Source organism: Neolamprologus multifasciatus, chromosome 17 (genome assembly GCF_963576455.1).
Source record: "Neolamprologus multifasciatus chromosome 17, fNeoMul1.2, whole genome shotgun sequence".
NCBI classification, from domain to species: Eukaryota; Metazoa; Chordata; class Actinopteri; order Cichliformes; family Cichlidae; genus Neolamprologus; species Neolamprologus multifasciatus.
In genome coordinates this window covers 28,584,615-28,599,373 of record NC_140455.1, presented here as the reverse complement: position 1 = coordinate 28,599,373, position 14,759 = coordinate 28,584,615, and the positions used below count along the sequence as shown (strand labels likewise).

General features: G+C 42.0%; 1 protein-coding gene across 7 annotated transcripts in view; it reads left to right on the top strand.

Moving 5' to 3' along the window:
* The window catches only part of wnk1b (WNK lysine deficient protein kinase 1b), a 97,565-nt gene that overhangs the window by 69,266 nt on the left and 13,540 nt on the right, over positions 1-14,759 (top strand). For 3 of the 7 annotated variants that reach the window (XM_085137893.1, XM_085137896.1, XM_085137892.1), the window contains 19 exons: positions 1,897-2,160; positions 3,654-3,724; positions 3,877-4,030; positions 4,209-4,325; positions 5,027-5,149; positions 5,294-5,345; positions 5,569-5,703; positions 6,127-7,003; positions 7,240-7,559; positions 7,644-7,702; positions 8,106-8,162; positions 10,691-10,805; positions 10,887-10,960; positions 11,111-11,398; positions 11,516-11,766; positions 11,990-12,065; positions 12,155-12,272; positions 12,809-13,006; positions 13,409-13,501. In XM_085137893.1, the coding sequence (XP_084994019.1) occupies positions 1,897-2,160; positions 3,654-3,724; positions 3,877-4,030; positions 4,209-4,325; positions 5,027-5,149; positions 5,294-5,345; positions 5,569-5,703; positions 6,127-7,003; positions 7,240-7,559; positions 7,644-7,702; positions 8,106-8,162; positions 10,691-10,805; positions 10,887-10,960; positions 11,111-11,398; positions 11,516-11,766; positions 11,990-12,065; positions 12,155-12,272; positions 12,809-13,006; positions 13,409-13,501 (3,442 nt within the window). The remainder of the gene's footprint in view (positions 1-1,896; positions 2,161-3,653; positions 3,725-3,876; positions 4,031-4,208; positions 4,326-5,026; positions 5,150-5,293; positions 5,346-5,568; positions 5,704-6,126; positions 7,004-7,239; positions 7,560-7,643; positions 7,703-8,105; positions 8,163-10,690; positions 10,806-10,886; positions 10,961-11,110; positions 11,399-11,515; positions 11,767-11,989; positions 12,066-12,154; positions 12,273-12,808; positions 13,007-13,408; positions 13,502-14,759) is intronic. The other 4 variants (XM_085137897.1, XM_085137895.1, XM_085137891.1 and 1 more) reach the window with 2 other exon arrangements.

Below are 14,759 nucleotides of genomic sequence, written 5' to 3'. Positions count from 1 at the left end.
TACCTTTGATTTAATGGGTTTAACAACAATTTTGCATTAACTGTTTAGGAATTTTAGCTATTTTTATACACAAGCCCTGATTTTCAGATGCTCAAAAGTAATTGGACAAACTTGAATTGAAAGAATTGATTGTCTTTGAAGTTGATGACCTTAACACTAGAGCCCATGGGCATCGTTTTAGTACAAGTTATATTGAGTTCATCTGTCCGAAGATTTTCTTTTCCACAACTGTGAAGAGTCTTTGAGATGTTTTCTGCCAAAGTCCTCATCAGGCCTTCTTGTTCTTGAGGTGAAATCAGTGGTTTGCACCTGTCTGAAGCCTTTGTGTTTCCACTCATGAAGCAACCACCTGATTGTAGACCTGATACGTCCGCCACTTTGAGAGTGGTTTTTTTTAAGGATCATAAACCCTGTCATCATGCACCTTCAGGCCTTTTGGTGTTGCTGAGGTCATCAGTGCATTTATTTTTTTACAGAATGCACAGGATGGTAAAGTTTTGTCTCTCTGAAAGGTTTATTTGAGCTTTTGAGCCTCTACTAGTCTTTATTTCTTCCTTCATTTACACTGACATCTTTTTGGGATGCTGTATCCACTCCAGATATAATGAAACAGGTCTCTCCTGGCCATGAAACTGTTTGTCAGTCCATCGTCTGGTTATTTTTAGCCTCTGGACATCAGGGACGGTGTATAAAGTGGTTATAATTACTACACAATTAATGCAGTATTTAACCCCTTGGATAAAGCAGAAAGTCTGCACTTGAATTACATTTTGATTATTTGATTTTAACTGTGGATCTGAACATAGGCAACACTACAAAAAATTGATTCACTATCTAACAAATTATATATTAAAGAATTATAAAGAGTAACACGTCACGTCCGATTTAAAGACAAAATATGGAATTTAAATTTTATAGCACGAATATTTTAGTCTTTTAGTTTTACGGTAATGATTTCATGACTTTTTTATTTTTAAACCTTTTAGTATAATTTTCATTGTTTCAAACAGTGAGATTGGCCACTTAAACACACCATTAACCAACTTGATTGACATTTTTTGTATATAAAAATGAATGTAGTATCTTTGCCTTGCTGTAAACGATTAAAAATGTGTTTTTCTAAATGTGTAGATTGAATCGTTGAGTAAAAGACAGCCGATGATTCAAATATTAAGCAATATTTTTGGTTTTGTTTCTTTAGCTGTTAAGTTTTCTTTTCACCATTTCTGCAAACATGCAGTTTTTATTGTTACTGTATGTATTTCTTTTATAACACACGACACCAAGCAGTAGGTAATAATATTTATTCAGGACGTTGGATCTTGAAGACTAAAAATAGAAAGCTGTTTTTGTTTACAGTGTTCCCATATCTTGACTCTTGAAGGTTTTTAGCCTTCTTTTCCCATTTGTGATGTGGTGTTGAGAGTGTTGCCCATCTACATTGTAAAGCCGTATTGCACGTTGTCTGTAGGGTTTGCTCTGTTGTTGCATGGTCTTCCAGTGGTGTGTGTATCACTCAGCTGTTCTGTCACACAGTGTGTGTTGTTTGGTTTCAGAGCTTGGTATGTCCTTACTAACAGGCTTGATGTACGGTCCTGTTGTCTTGCTTGGTTAAGATTTTGTTAAGGGTGTGAAACATGTCAGTAATGTGTTGGAACTGTGGATGACTCGCTCCTTTGGCGTCTTTATTTTAACATGATTTATCATGGAAACCAGTAAAGACCCAGATTCAGTCTGTCCATGCTTGTCATGTCTGATCCCTGGCTGGGTTTTTCTACTTCCTTATCCCCCCATGACTTTGCTCTCGTCCTTTTCTCATCTTCTCCTCTTCCTTATCTTCTTCCTTCTCTTTTCTCCTTTCTTTTCTCTTTCCCTCTGTTCCTCCTTCCTTCTCAGCCTGGTGTAACTCCACCTACCTCTACCGTTCCTTTGGTGACCCTTCCTTCTCCGTTGCTGTCTATTGCCGTCACAATGCCGAGCGCGGCCGTGGCTCCCCCTCCCTCTCCTCTGCCAGTCCCTGTTGGGGTGGTGCCTACTATTGTTTCCCCTCCTCCTCCTACTCCCGCACCCACATCTGTGCCTCAGGCTTTGGCCACGGTGGTGCCAATCATCAGTGTAGTCAGCGCCCCGCCTGATACCCCCATGGAAGCCCCCCCTCAGGTACTGGTTATAGATGGTCGAACCCACCAAAAGTGAATGAAATGAGAATTTTCCCATATTTTAAAAATCTTGGAACTCATGCATTAAGTTTTTTTTAAACACCATCACCCTTTCTACTGATAGGACCTCACAAAGTTACGAAGTTCTTGTTTTTTAATCTGAAATGCACATCCTGGAGTATTGTTATATGATAATTCTGTTTGTTAAAGTTTTGCGAGTAAGAAATGGAAATGCACAGCTACAGTTTTGTGTTGTTTAATTGTCTTTTGTGGGTTTAAGTGAAACAATATACAGTCAGTTAATAATTGCTGGAAAAGCTTACATGTCTTGTTGGTGGAGTGAGTTAAAAAAATAGAAAAAACATGTTGAACCTGCAAAACCAAATTTTTTTGATTAGTTTAAAAATATAAATAAATATAATGTCCTGTGGAACTGATCAGTAACTCTTCTTGGTTCATATTGGTTCGGTTCATTGAGGTTTTCAGGCGTTCGTTTATGCACAGCTTTCTTAAAGTCCTGCCACAGCATCTCAGTCAGGCTGGGGTCTGGACTTTGAATGGGTCATTGCAGCAGCTTGATTCTTTCTCAGCTACTCTGAATTGCTGATTTGCTGTGACATCGTTGTCTTGTTGCATGATACAACTTTGGCCGAGCTTTAGGTGTGGGACAGACGGCCTCAGATGTGACTTTAGCAACTTTGGTACACAAAGGAGTTCATGGTCTGCAAAATCGTCACGTCTCCGTGCTTGACAGTTGATATGCTGTGTTTGCTTTTCTCTATACGTGGTGCTGTGAATTACGGTCAAACATCACTACTTTGCTCTTGGCTGTCCATGAACATTGCTCCACACGTCTTGTGGTTTGTTCAGATGTGGCTTTGAAAACCTAAGCTGTGCTACCATGTTCTTTTTAAAGAGAAGAGACTGTGTACTCCATACTCGGTCATTTTCTAGTTGTACTGTCATGAACTTTAGAATTTAACATGCTAACTGAGGCCCGTAGAGTCTGAGATGTGGATTGGGTAATTCACAGTTTCTCTGAGCGTTGCACGGGCTGTTCTTGGGGGTGGGAGGGTGGAGGCGGGGTAGTGGGACACCTGAATGCTCCAGTTGAACACTGGCTGATGATCAGTTCATCAAGTCCATTTGATTAGCAGCACCTGGCTGCTACTTAACCTCATCATTCTTTGAAAGGTGTAAGTGTGGACTTGGTTTTTCACAAGTTTGAATAAAGTTCTAATTTAAAGGATACAGTTTATTCCATCCTTGTTCCATATTCTGTTTTTGACATTCTCAGGATTTACTTGAACTTCTGAAAATTACTTTTCTTATAATCTAGCTAGCATTTGCTTCTGTTTTTAAACCCGCGTTAACTGTTATAACTTCCTGCTATTTTTCCTTCCCTTCAGTGTTCCTGATGTTTGTGGTGACACCACACCCGTGTGTGTCATGCGTAGTTTCATGCATATATCTGTGTGTATGTGTGTGTTTCAGCCTGCCTCACAATCTTCAGAGTTACCTCAGTCCCAGCTACAGCCGCCTCAAGTTCTCTCATTCATAGAGAGGTAATACTTGCACGTACACACACACAGTTACTCTTCCCTGAAATCAAGGCAATTTCTCTGAATGACTTTTAAGCTTTGTGACATCTTTCTCTCACTCAGTGCTCTTTTTCGGTCTTTCTCTCTTACTGTGTTTTGCTTATGTTGTACCTCAGTGGCCATTCTGAGACTTCAGGATTGAGCGACGGCAACGAGGGAGGAGGAGGAGGTCGTCATGAAGGGCGCTCGGCCAAGCGACACCAGAGACGTTCTGTGCGAAGTCGATCACACCATGAGAAGACGACCAAGGCGAAACTCAATGTTCTCAATGTAATAGCGCACACCCGATAAGTCCTGTGAGGTCAAAATTAAAAACAGGCCCTGTTTTCTACTGCACCAAGTATCTATTTCATGGTTGTTAGAAATGTGTCACTTACAGTAAAGTTATTTATTTCCATTCATTATCTTTTCTTTCTGTGTATGTATTTCTTGATGTGCTTGCATGTAGATCTCCAACCTTGGAGACAGGGTAGCGGAGTGTCAGCTGGAGACCCACAACAGGAAGATGGTGACCTTTAGGTTTGACTTGGATGGAGACAACCCTGAGGAAATTGCCCAGATCATGGTGCACACAATATCACACAACGACTCACATCCACTGTTTTGATTCATTTCCACTTGCTCCAAATTATAGTTGTTCTAAAATTCTGTATATGAATTGAGTTCTGAAGGATTTCGTATAGTCTAAGTTCTGTTAACCAATTACTTTTGAGCAGACTGCATGCATGTAAACAGCCCATGTGGAGAGCAAGTTTGTCATTAGCTTTTTTAATTAAATAAATTTAATTCTGACGTTGCAATCTATTAAAAATGACTATATTACTTTGTATGACCCGTCAGTGGAATTGCATGTTTCAACAGCACACAGTTACCAGAGTGGATATTAAACAATATTTCCTCACAGCTGACCAGTTACTACTTTGAATATGAGCGAATGTTGGCTCGTCAGCTTCAGCCATCCAACATTCACGTTATACTGACTGTAAATCCCTATTAATAGCTCTGTATTAAGGCTGGATTGCTTTTACGTGCCGGCGCGCCTGCTATCTGCTCTGCGTCATCCAAAACCACTGAAGTACATGCTCTAGTCCTTGCACTTTCATGGAGAGTTCTCATCAGACTCTCACACGAGGCAAAACTACTCGTATGTTACCTCACACTCATGTAGGAAGAAGGCTTCTATAAAGAAATATTGCTGTTTGTGACTGATAATATTACAAATTCATAAGCGTGTGACTAAGCGTGACCTTTTCAACGTGCATGCAGGTCGAGAGTGAGTTTATCCTGGAGAGCGAGAGAGAGTCATTTATTGAACAGGTCAGAGAGGTGATAGAGAACGCTGATGAGAAGGGTCTGGAAAGAGATGCCAACAGCCAGACAAAGAAAACAGTGAGTCTTTATTTTATTCACTGCTGCTGCTATTGAATTTTTATAGCCTATCTATGGTGTGTCTAAACTTACTGGTCATCTCTACCTTTGCCTCTAACAGACCAACTGTCATTGTTTAATGCATGCTCTCTTGTTGATCTGCAGATGGCAGGTAACACGGAACAGCAGAATCCTGCAATATCTGCCCCCATGCAAGGTAAAAAAAAAAAAAAGACGAAAGAAAAAGCCTTAAAATAAAATAAATCCGAGACCAGGTTTATTGAGCGGCACGGACCTTCAGACCTTCTGAATGCCGTTGAATTTCTGAATGGAAATCAATAAATACACTTTTGTAAACATCTTTTTTTTTAGCCTGAAAACCTGCAACAGAACATGTCATAACATATCCAGGCCGTGTCTCACTCTTCTGCCTTTTTTAGGCATCCCACCCAGTCCATCTGCACAAGTGGTCCACTCGGCAGGTCGGAGATTTATCGTCAGCCTTGTACCCGAGGCGAGGCTGAAGGAACAAATGCTTCCCACCTCTCCTTCTCTTGCGCCTCATGTTGAGACGGGTAAGGATTGTGTGCATTTGCGTGCATTGCCTATAGAGATCGTGTGTTGCCTGAGTGGCCTTAATTGTCATTCTATCAAATGAATTGACATGAAGTTGAATAAAAGTTTGTTGGTCCTAAAGAAACAGAAACATTCTAACTGTATTTTCTGACATTGCTGATCTAATTTGCCCAAAATTGTGTAGGTTGAATTTGTTGATTTTAGATATGTTTTTAACATGATTCTTAATTGATAAGGTGTAATATAGATTACTATGTATGTGGTACACTGGTTGAAATTTCTAATTTAATGGCTCTGCACACTATGTAGGGTGTTCTAAATAATTTGGTTGCAGTGACCTATAAATCGGTGTAATCTGGGTGGAGCTAGGAATTACATATAATCATGTGGTGGCTTAAAATTGTTTCATTTTTCTCTTCTAGTTTCTCCACCTCCATCACAGACTCCAGGTCAAGGTTTGGGCTTGTCCCATTCTACAGGAGCAGTCAGCTTACAGCAAGCATTCTCTGAACTCCGACAGAACCAAAATCAGCTTGATTCAGGGCCCAGCACTGCCCCACCCTCCATCCACTCCACCCATCCTCCACTTCTGGAGCCTGCAGCAGCTTCTGTCCCTTCACAGAGTAGCACACTCACTCCCACTGTGGATGCTGCTGCTGGGCATGTCCCTTCTAATTTAAACACAACACAGGATGCCTCTCTTCCTCCTCTTTCTGTATCCTCGACCCCTTCCGCCATCCATCTCAGTCCTCCCTGTTCCTCTTCTCCTCCCCCTACAACAGTGAATCAAAGCATCCTTCAATCACAGGTACTTCCACAGCCAGTAACTCAGGCTGTCTCACAACCCCAGACACAGGTACAAGCACAGCCTCAGCCCCAGGCTTTCAGCCACCCTCAGTCCCAGACAGTTTCTTCTGTCAGTGCTGCTTCAGTACCTTCCACTTTACCAACAGTGGTTCCCCCTCAAATGCTCACCTCCCCTCCTCTAGCCCACACTATTCCTTTTGTGTCCTCCCCGCCCTCTTCATCTCTTATAGCCAGTGAAGTCTCCTCTGATCATTCATCAGTCTTGCCAACTCCTTCCCTGACCTCCTCAGTCATCCCCACCACTGCCATCCTAGGTCCCCAGCTCGCGCCCTCTGTTGTCTCCCTCCCTGCTCCTACTCCCTCATCTTCCGCTGGAGGACTTCTGCCGGTGACCACAAATGTCCCCACAGTCCAACCAACTTTGGTGCACTCTCAGCCTCAGACAGCAGCCCTGCCTGGGCAGACACACGCCCACAGTGACTGCGAGCCCAGGTGAGAGGTGGTCACTGTGTATTTATTTCTATTTGTGAACTGCTTTAAGCAGTCAGTCGCTTAACAAGGCAAAAAATAAAGTTAGTTTACCATATATGTGTGTGTATATATATATATATAGTCAATTTTAGACTATATTTTGTGTGGAAAAGTTCTTGAATTCTTACTTACTTATTAACTTATTTACCCATAAATACTGATTATTTCTGAGACTTGTTGTCACCGATCTCCTTCAGATGTGAGCACTCCTCTGAGTCGCAGTGCAAACCAGACGACATTCAAGCTCTGGAAATGAAGCTGCGCTCTCTCTTCATGGACCTCGGAGGCGGGGTGCCTTCCACCCAGGGAGACATCATAGCTGCTGATCTGGCTGCTGTGGCAGGTACCTCGTCGCCAGTAGGCCCTTGCTCCACCTCCACCACGTCTGTCGCAGCATCTGGCTCCAGCCAGTCAGCCATTCCTCCTCAACCCCCTTCCAGCCTGGCGCTGGGATCACTGGGATCCCCTGCTCCAATCCAGGGCCCTGGGACGCCTGTCTTCACCCCTGCACAGTCTAGTAGGAATATTTTAATCTTTTTTATTTAGTGGTGGTTAATCTTTTCTTCTTTTTATTTAATGTTGCTTTCTGCATTTTCTATAGTCATCCCTGTCTCATTAGGCCAGACCACTCCATCCAAAACGCCCTTATCCAGAGTACCGGTGAGTTGTATAATTCCAAACTTTTTCTAAAACTAAAGGTTTTTTGAGATGTAGTTCAATAATTTTTTGTAGTATGAAGTGTCGTGTGGTCAGACAGCATGTGCATGTTAGCTAATTTTAACTACATATTTTTTTTAATTGTTTGGAAGTCACAAATAATGTAGTTTTGGGAGATTTGTACAAGTTGCGATCAATGAAATACCAAAATCTTTTTTGATCGCACCTCGTATGTCTTCCACAGTTTTTCTCCCCAATTTCCTTAAAACTCATCTGGCATGGAAATTCCTTGTAACATTCTTAACCATAAACACTATTCTTGTTATCTCCTCTACAAATCTCTTCTCTTGTCTTTCTCATTTCTCCCGCTCCCGTGCTTTCATCACTTCTCTTTCTCCGGGATTAGGCCAGTTCTCCTCCTTCAGAACTCCCGCCACCCTTCCCTGGACCTTGTGTAATACAGGTGTTCTTTTTTGGATCATTTTTTAAGACCGATGTGTCTGATACAGTGCAACACTGTTTATATCCTGCTCAGTGTGTTTGTATTGTCTTTTTGCAATAGCTTCATCGGATTTAATTTGTGCTGTGCATAAGTTGTGCTTCTGCTTTTTTTCTGCCCTTTCTAAATTCCGCTAAAATGATTCATCTCTCTGAAACAGCAGCGTTATTACAGCTAATCTTGAAAAACACTAAGATGAGACACTTAAAGACCCAAAATAAAAAAGTTGCAGAGATGATACATCTCTCAAGTTTCACTCAAAAAAAAGCCTGAAAGCCTACAAGGACAGTAAAACTTAAAAAAGAAGAAATCTAATGAAATAATTACATTAAACAATTAAGTAATTTAACTTCAGTGTTACTTTAAAAAGAAGTCAAAAGCACATAAATGCAGTGTCAGACGGGTTGGTTGACAAATGAGATAAGGCAGGAGTCTCTGTGGACTACGATGTTCGCAGATGATGATGAGATGATCTTTAGTGAAAGCAGGGAGCAGGTAGATGAGAGCCTGAAGAGGCGGAGGAATGTGCTGGAGAGAAAAAGAGTGAATATCAGCACAAACGAGACAGAAGACGTGTGTGAATGAGAGGGAAACAGGTGGGAAGGTGAAGTTGCAAGGAGTATGTGTTTAATACATGGGGTCAACCATCCAGAACAATAAACAGTGCACAACAGAGGGAAAGAAGAGAGCGCAGGCAGGGTGGAAAAGGTGGAAATGAATGTAGAGAGAGAGGACAGAGGACACGCAGAGAGTTGGTGTGACTAAAGTCAAAGGAGCTTGCAAAGAAAAGCGTCTGGACTTCTTTAAGTTACTTGAAGACTAAAGTGGATGCCAGGCAATCCATAATGGGAGCTGCTGAAAGAAGAAGACGAAAAAGTCTCTGTGGACTTTTAAGATAAAGACTGGGAAGCACATGGAGCACTGGTCAAAGAGAATGACCAATCAGATTAAAACAGTTTGTCAGACAAATGCAGCAGTGAGCAGTTTGAGCACCAATGACTTCAGGACAGACAGATAGTGAACTGATTTCAGTTGCCAGACCGTGAATGCTTCCGTTTAAAAATAGACTTTCCTTTCAACCAGACAAGCACATTGAATAAATAGAGAGATAAAACAATCTGATCTGCCCGGATACAACATCCCGTCCCTTATGTAAGTCTCCTGGGTGAGGCATGTCTTGTTTGATTAAGATAATCCTGCTGTCGTTGAAGTTCACTTGGGATTTGTTTTTAATGATTTATTTTGTAATTGTAGTTTAATTGCTCGAGAATGAATGGCTTTGCACAGCTTCTGGATCACATTGTTCATTGGCGAAGGAGAGAAATCTGATTAGGTGGGTTTTTTTAATTTATTTTTTTGGTGAGGAACGGTGTTAAAAATTACAAATTTTAGACTTTAACTGGTCCTAATTTGTATGCTTTGCCAAGTTTTGAAGATGGTTAAAGCATCCAGTTGGACCAGAGGTTAGTTTAATCAGTTTGCATTTTTAGTCAGATGGTATAACTGGAAGTATTTTAATTACAGTTTGCTTGGAAACGTTCATTTAGACTAGAGGATTTAAAATAAACTTCAATGATATTGCACCCTATAAAACATTGTTACAAAATCCTTGACAAAGAGGATGGAGCATGGTGTATATTCAGGTGGGCTATGAGATCACACACAAGGGCAATCCAGCTCATCGCATACCAGACGATGGCTCAGCTGACTCAGCTACACATCAGTAACATCACTGGCAAATCTCCTATAGGCTGCACCATATAAACTGCTTCAGCCTTCCAAAGGTTGTAGTAAATCTGCAAACCGCTGCAAACCCTCTCCAGCAAACCTGCTCTTTTTAATGTTGTGTCTGACTTAATCAGTGTGTCTGTTGTCTGTTCCATATGGGAGGTTTTGCTGGTGCTCTTCTCATGTCCAACTTTCCGTGTATGTGTGCAAAGAAGCAGCAAGGTCCCAGAGTTGAGCTTTGCTTGAAAATATGAATTGCTGCTGATAGAAACAACAGTCTCCTTTTACTATTAGAATACTAGCTTACCTAAATAAAACAAATATTCCATCCCTGAAAGCAAAATTACCATATAAGCAGAAAATAAAGACTAAAAAACATAATTGCACTGAAAAAAAGTCCAAGATATCATGCATACATGAACTGTTACAAAGATAGCCTTGATTATGCAATTCTTAGTTTTCCAGGCAGTGAGCTGCACAATAGAAGGAAGCCAAATGCGAACCAAATATTCAGCAAGAAAAGACCTGCCCGCACACACTCACAGTGGAGCAGCACTTCATCAATCAATCAGTTTAGCTGAGCTTGGAGTTTGGTGTTGCTTTAATCCATAAAATCTTAAAATCAACTGAAATGTTTGATTCTGGCTGATCTGTGCTTATGTTGCTAATCAACAGCTATTAGTAAAACCTGCGTGGCCAAGCCTGCCTCTTTTTGCATGGTTTTTGTTCTTGCATGGTCTAACAGTTTATCTGCCCACCTTCAGTCTCAGCAGCCTCTGGAGGACTTGGATGCCCAGTTAAGGAGAGCGCTGAGTCCAGAGACTGTTCCTGTGGGCGGTCAGGCCTCCCACATTAGTGTGGCTTCAGTTGGACAACCAGGTATGTTCGATTATACCCAAATCCTAATGTTATATTTTTGTATCTGTGTGATTTCTAAAGTATCCATCATATGTTCCTCAGTTCCTTTTCCAGTGGATGAAGAAACTTTGTCCTCTCCTGTTCATCCCCCTCAAACTCAATTAGGACGATTTAAGGTAAAAGATCTTCAACACGAGACACCGCACATGAATACCGTCTGCATGTAAGGCTAGCATAATGAATGTACGCTGGATCCCAACTGACAAGTAGGATCCAAGTGTTTCTGTGTCTCATAGCCTTCTTCCACGTTTCTCTTCGATGCTTAGGTCTCACGGGCTATCGAAGAACCCGCTGTCCAGCGACCGGCCTGCACCGAGTCTTCCTCCACCACCTCCTCCACTTCATCTTCTTCATCATCCTCTACTCTCTCGAGCCCAGAGAACACATTGCACAAAAACTCCTCGTCGCCTCTGAAAGCGGTAGGAGCAGGAAAAACAGGAGACGTGGTGGACGGGCCCCCTCACAAGACTCCCGTTGGATCCCACCACCCCTCCCCTCTAACATCCCCTTGCCCCTCTCCCAAACTGCCCACCACCACCATAGGACGCTTTCAGGTAATCGTTCACTTTATTTTCTCTGCCGCCTCCTTTCCTTTTTGTCTTGTGTCCTTTTTTCCAATTTTAATTCTCTCCCCTCCTCTTGTTGTTTTGTTCATATTTTCAATTTTTTAGGTTACTCCTAAACCCGAGGCCCGCGTTGGTAGATTCTCAGTCAGTCGTGCTGAGGAGCAGAGTCCTCCACCTGCTGCCAAAGCTGCTAATGGACCCAGCGATCCTGGCCAAGTTTTGACCCCAGATTCTACCCATAAAGCTTCTCTGCCAAGCCTAAACAACTCCTTCAATAACTCCTACATCAGCAGTGACAATGACTCGGAATTTGAGGATGAGGACTTCAAACGGGAAGTCACTCGCCTCAGAGAGAAGTGAGTTATCCCTTTCTCATTTTCTTAAAGTGTCAGAGGAAAATAGATTCACACGTCCATTCTTTGTTTTATTGTCCACCTTTGCTTCTTTAGTAAGGTTAATGGCTTTGAAAAACTTGATTCTTCTCTCCTTCCCGTGCGCTTTTCTTCTCCTCCTTTTCCTTCCAAGAATGATTCCGTTCTTGTTACTTCTATATATCTTATTTTACTTTTCACCCACCAGGCACATGCGTGAGATTCAGGAACTTCAATCCCGCCAGAAGGAGGAAATAGACCGTCTGTTCACCAGGCTGGGAAAGGTAACCAGCGAGTAAAAAACAAAAAAACTGCAATTAAGGCAGCATCACAAAAAAACGGAATGCGAGAATTCTTTCTTTTGGCGTTGTAGGTTCCTCCGCCTTCAGTGATCCCTCCTGTTTTGGCCTTGACTGGCAGGAGGAGACGGCCCACCAAAAGCAAGTCATCGAAATCGTCCAGAACCAGCAGCAAGAGTCCATTACAGCCAGGTAGGCTTTGGTGAAAAGATGAACACATGTAAAGGCTCAGTTCATTCAAAAAACGATTTCCTTCCCACACACATGTGAAAATAGTTAGTTTCTATTAACAAAATAGACAAACTCGAAAATACTGACACTACCAGAGCATGAAAAGGTGTTCTTCTAATTTGGTTGAACTGACCCTGAACGACCTTAATCTTGAACCCTAAGCCCACTACAACCAGGACGGTTCAAAAACCTTTCTCTAACATTGCATCCTCTCTGTGTTTATGCATCCATGTGCACATGTATGTATGTGTGTTTATCTGCTTGTGTACACCTGCACGTGGAATCAGGCTCGGAGCTTGAAAATTTCTGACTGCTTTCTCCGTCTGTTTTTCTCTGTGTGGTTGTGTGTGGGGGCGTGTCTCTGTAAATGTCTGGGTAAATTGGTCTCTTTAACTATCCATTACCTTTGTGTTTGTGTGTTTGTGCGTGTCTCTCTGCTTTCTGCGATTGGTCCTGGCCTGCTCCTTCCTCCTGCCCATGCCTTCTGCTATCTTCAGGCAGCACTTTATCCGCCCAGAGCGTCCCGACTATGTATCCCGGCCAACTGGCTCTGCTAGCCCCAGGAGGATTAGCCGATTCGAACAGCAGCACTCTGCTCCAGCCCCTCAAACCCTCTCCCTCCAGTGACAACCTGTGTTCAGCCTACACCAGCGAGGCGGCGCTCTCTGTGCCCAGCCTGTGTGCTCCCACCCCAGGTATGCATCCGCTGAGAGTCCTGGGCCTCGTTGCATCTCCACAGCATTAAAAGTTCACACAAACAGCTTATTGTATGCTTCGCATGCAGATTTTGACAAATGCATGCTGTTGGTTTGTCTTCACTCACTCACAACAAGATCTCCCATCTCTTTCTGTTGTTCTTTGTTGAGAGAAAAAAAAACTGTGAGGGCTAACTCAGTGTCCTTTCTGTGTATTCTTCAACTGTGTCTCTTTTCATCTTTTCCTTCTCTTCCTTCTTCTTACCGTGTCTTTTCTCAATTTTCTCTCTTCGGTTTTATCGCTCTCCTTTCTTCTCATTTCTCCTCCCCTTCACCTCTCTCTTCTCCGTACTTTCCTCATCTCCTCTCTCCTCCCTTTCTTTCCCTCCTCCCTCTCTTCAGGCTGTGTAAAGTTCAGCTGGGGTTCGGAGCGTTTGGCCTTCAAGCCTGGCGGCAGGAGGACGCGCTTTCTGAGTACGCCCTGCTTGGCTCTTTGTGTGTAACGCTCTATTTCTTTGCTCTTCTCTTTTATCTTTACTTACTTTTGTTTAATTTTTTCCCCCCCATATATCCGTCGAGTCACAGTCATCCTCTCCTGTGGGTTTTCTTCTTTGGTGGAGGAAGACCCGCTCCTTCTGATATCATCAGTGCTCTGCAGAAATCTGTTAAATTTACAAAAAAACAAACACGCAAAGTCAGTTGAGTAGACATGAACATCAAACTTTGTGATTTCAGAAGTTGAAACCTGAGTATTTTAGCTAAACAGACAAGCAGAAACAACATTTTTACCTTAAAAAAGGTTGTAGGTGCATAAAAAAAGTCAACAATATAAGATCTTACTGCAGGACGCAAAGTGTTCAGACAGTGATAGTTCTTCACACCCAGATCTTGCGACAGTCATCTTTACATACTATTTCTTCATTTGTAATCTAGTTTCTTTCTTTGTCTTCCTTGCCAAAAATGTTTTTTTTTTAATTTCCTTGCGCCCTTTTGGCTACAGGAAATAAGAATCTTTTTACTATAAGAAGGTCAAAATGACTGAAAATGACAGAAGATGCAGTGTCAAGGCCCTGAAATGATCAAAAGAGACACTGAGTTAGTGACACTGAGGCTTTTTTCATCTTTAAACAAGCCCATGTCTCTAATCAAAAATCAGGTACTGTGGCTCTGGGTCATAAAAATCAAAAAATCCAATGAATCAGAAATTGACAGCATTAGCAGGGAACTAAGTTTCATTAGACGGCTCCTGGTCAAAGCCATTATCAGTCCTGCTTAATTGATGACAATATGTTGCAGATTAATACTGCAGAAATCAATTTTAGAGCTACTTCTAGCTTCTACTGCCGCTGCTCTGTCGCAAATACAACAGAAGAACCGATTGACCAAACATATCTATGCTGTTGCGATAAAGTTTGCTGCGTGATAGCAGTTGGTTAGTTTTTCCGAGAATTTAGGAGGAAAAACTTAAGGATGACGGCTTCATTTGAATTTGACCCTTTAAAGTCAAGTGTATCATATTTGATACATGTTTACAAGTTGTTGTCAGTTTTTGAGTCTTCTAGATCATCAGTGTGATGATGTAGAAATAAACTGCACGATGAACTTTTAAGGATGATGTAGCAAATATGATACAAATTAAAACAATTAAAACTTTTTTGGCGATTATTTCGTGATTTGGGCTTTAAAGGGAAAGCTAGTGAATACAGCAGCTAAACATGGATTTTACAAGCAGCTGGACAATCCTGTACATTTA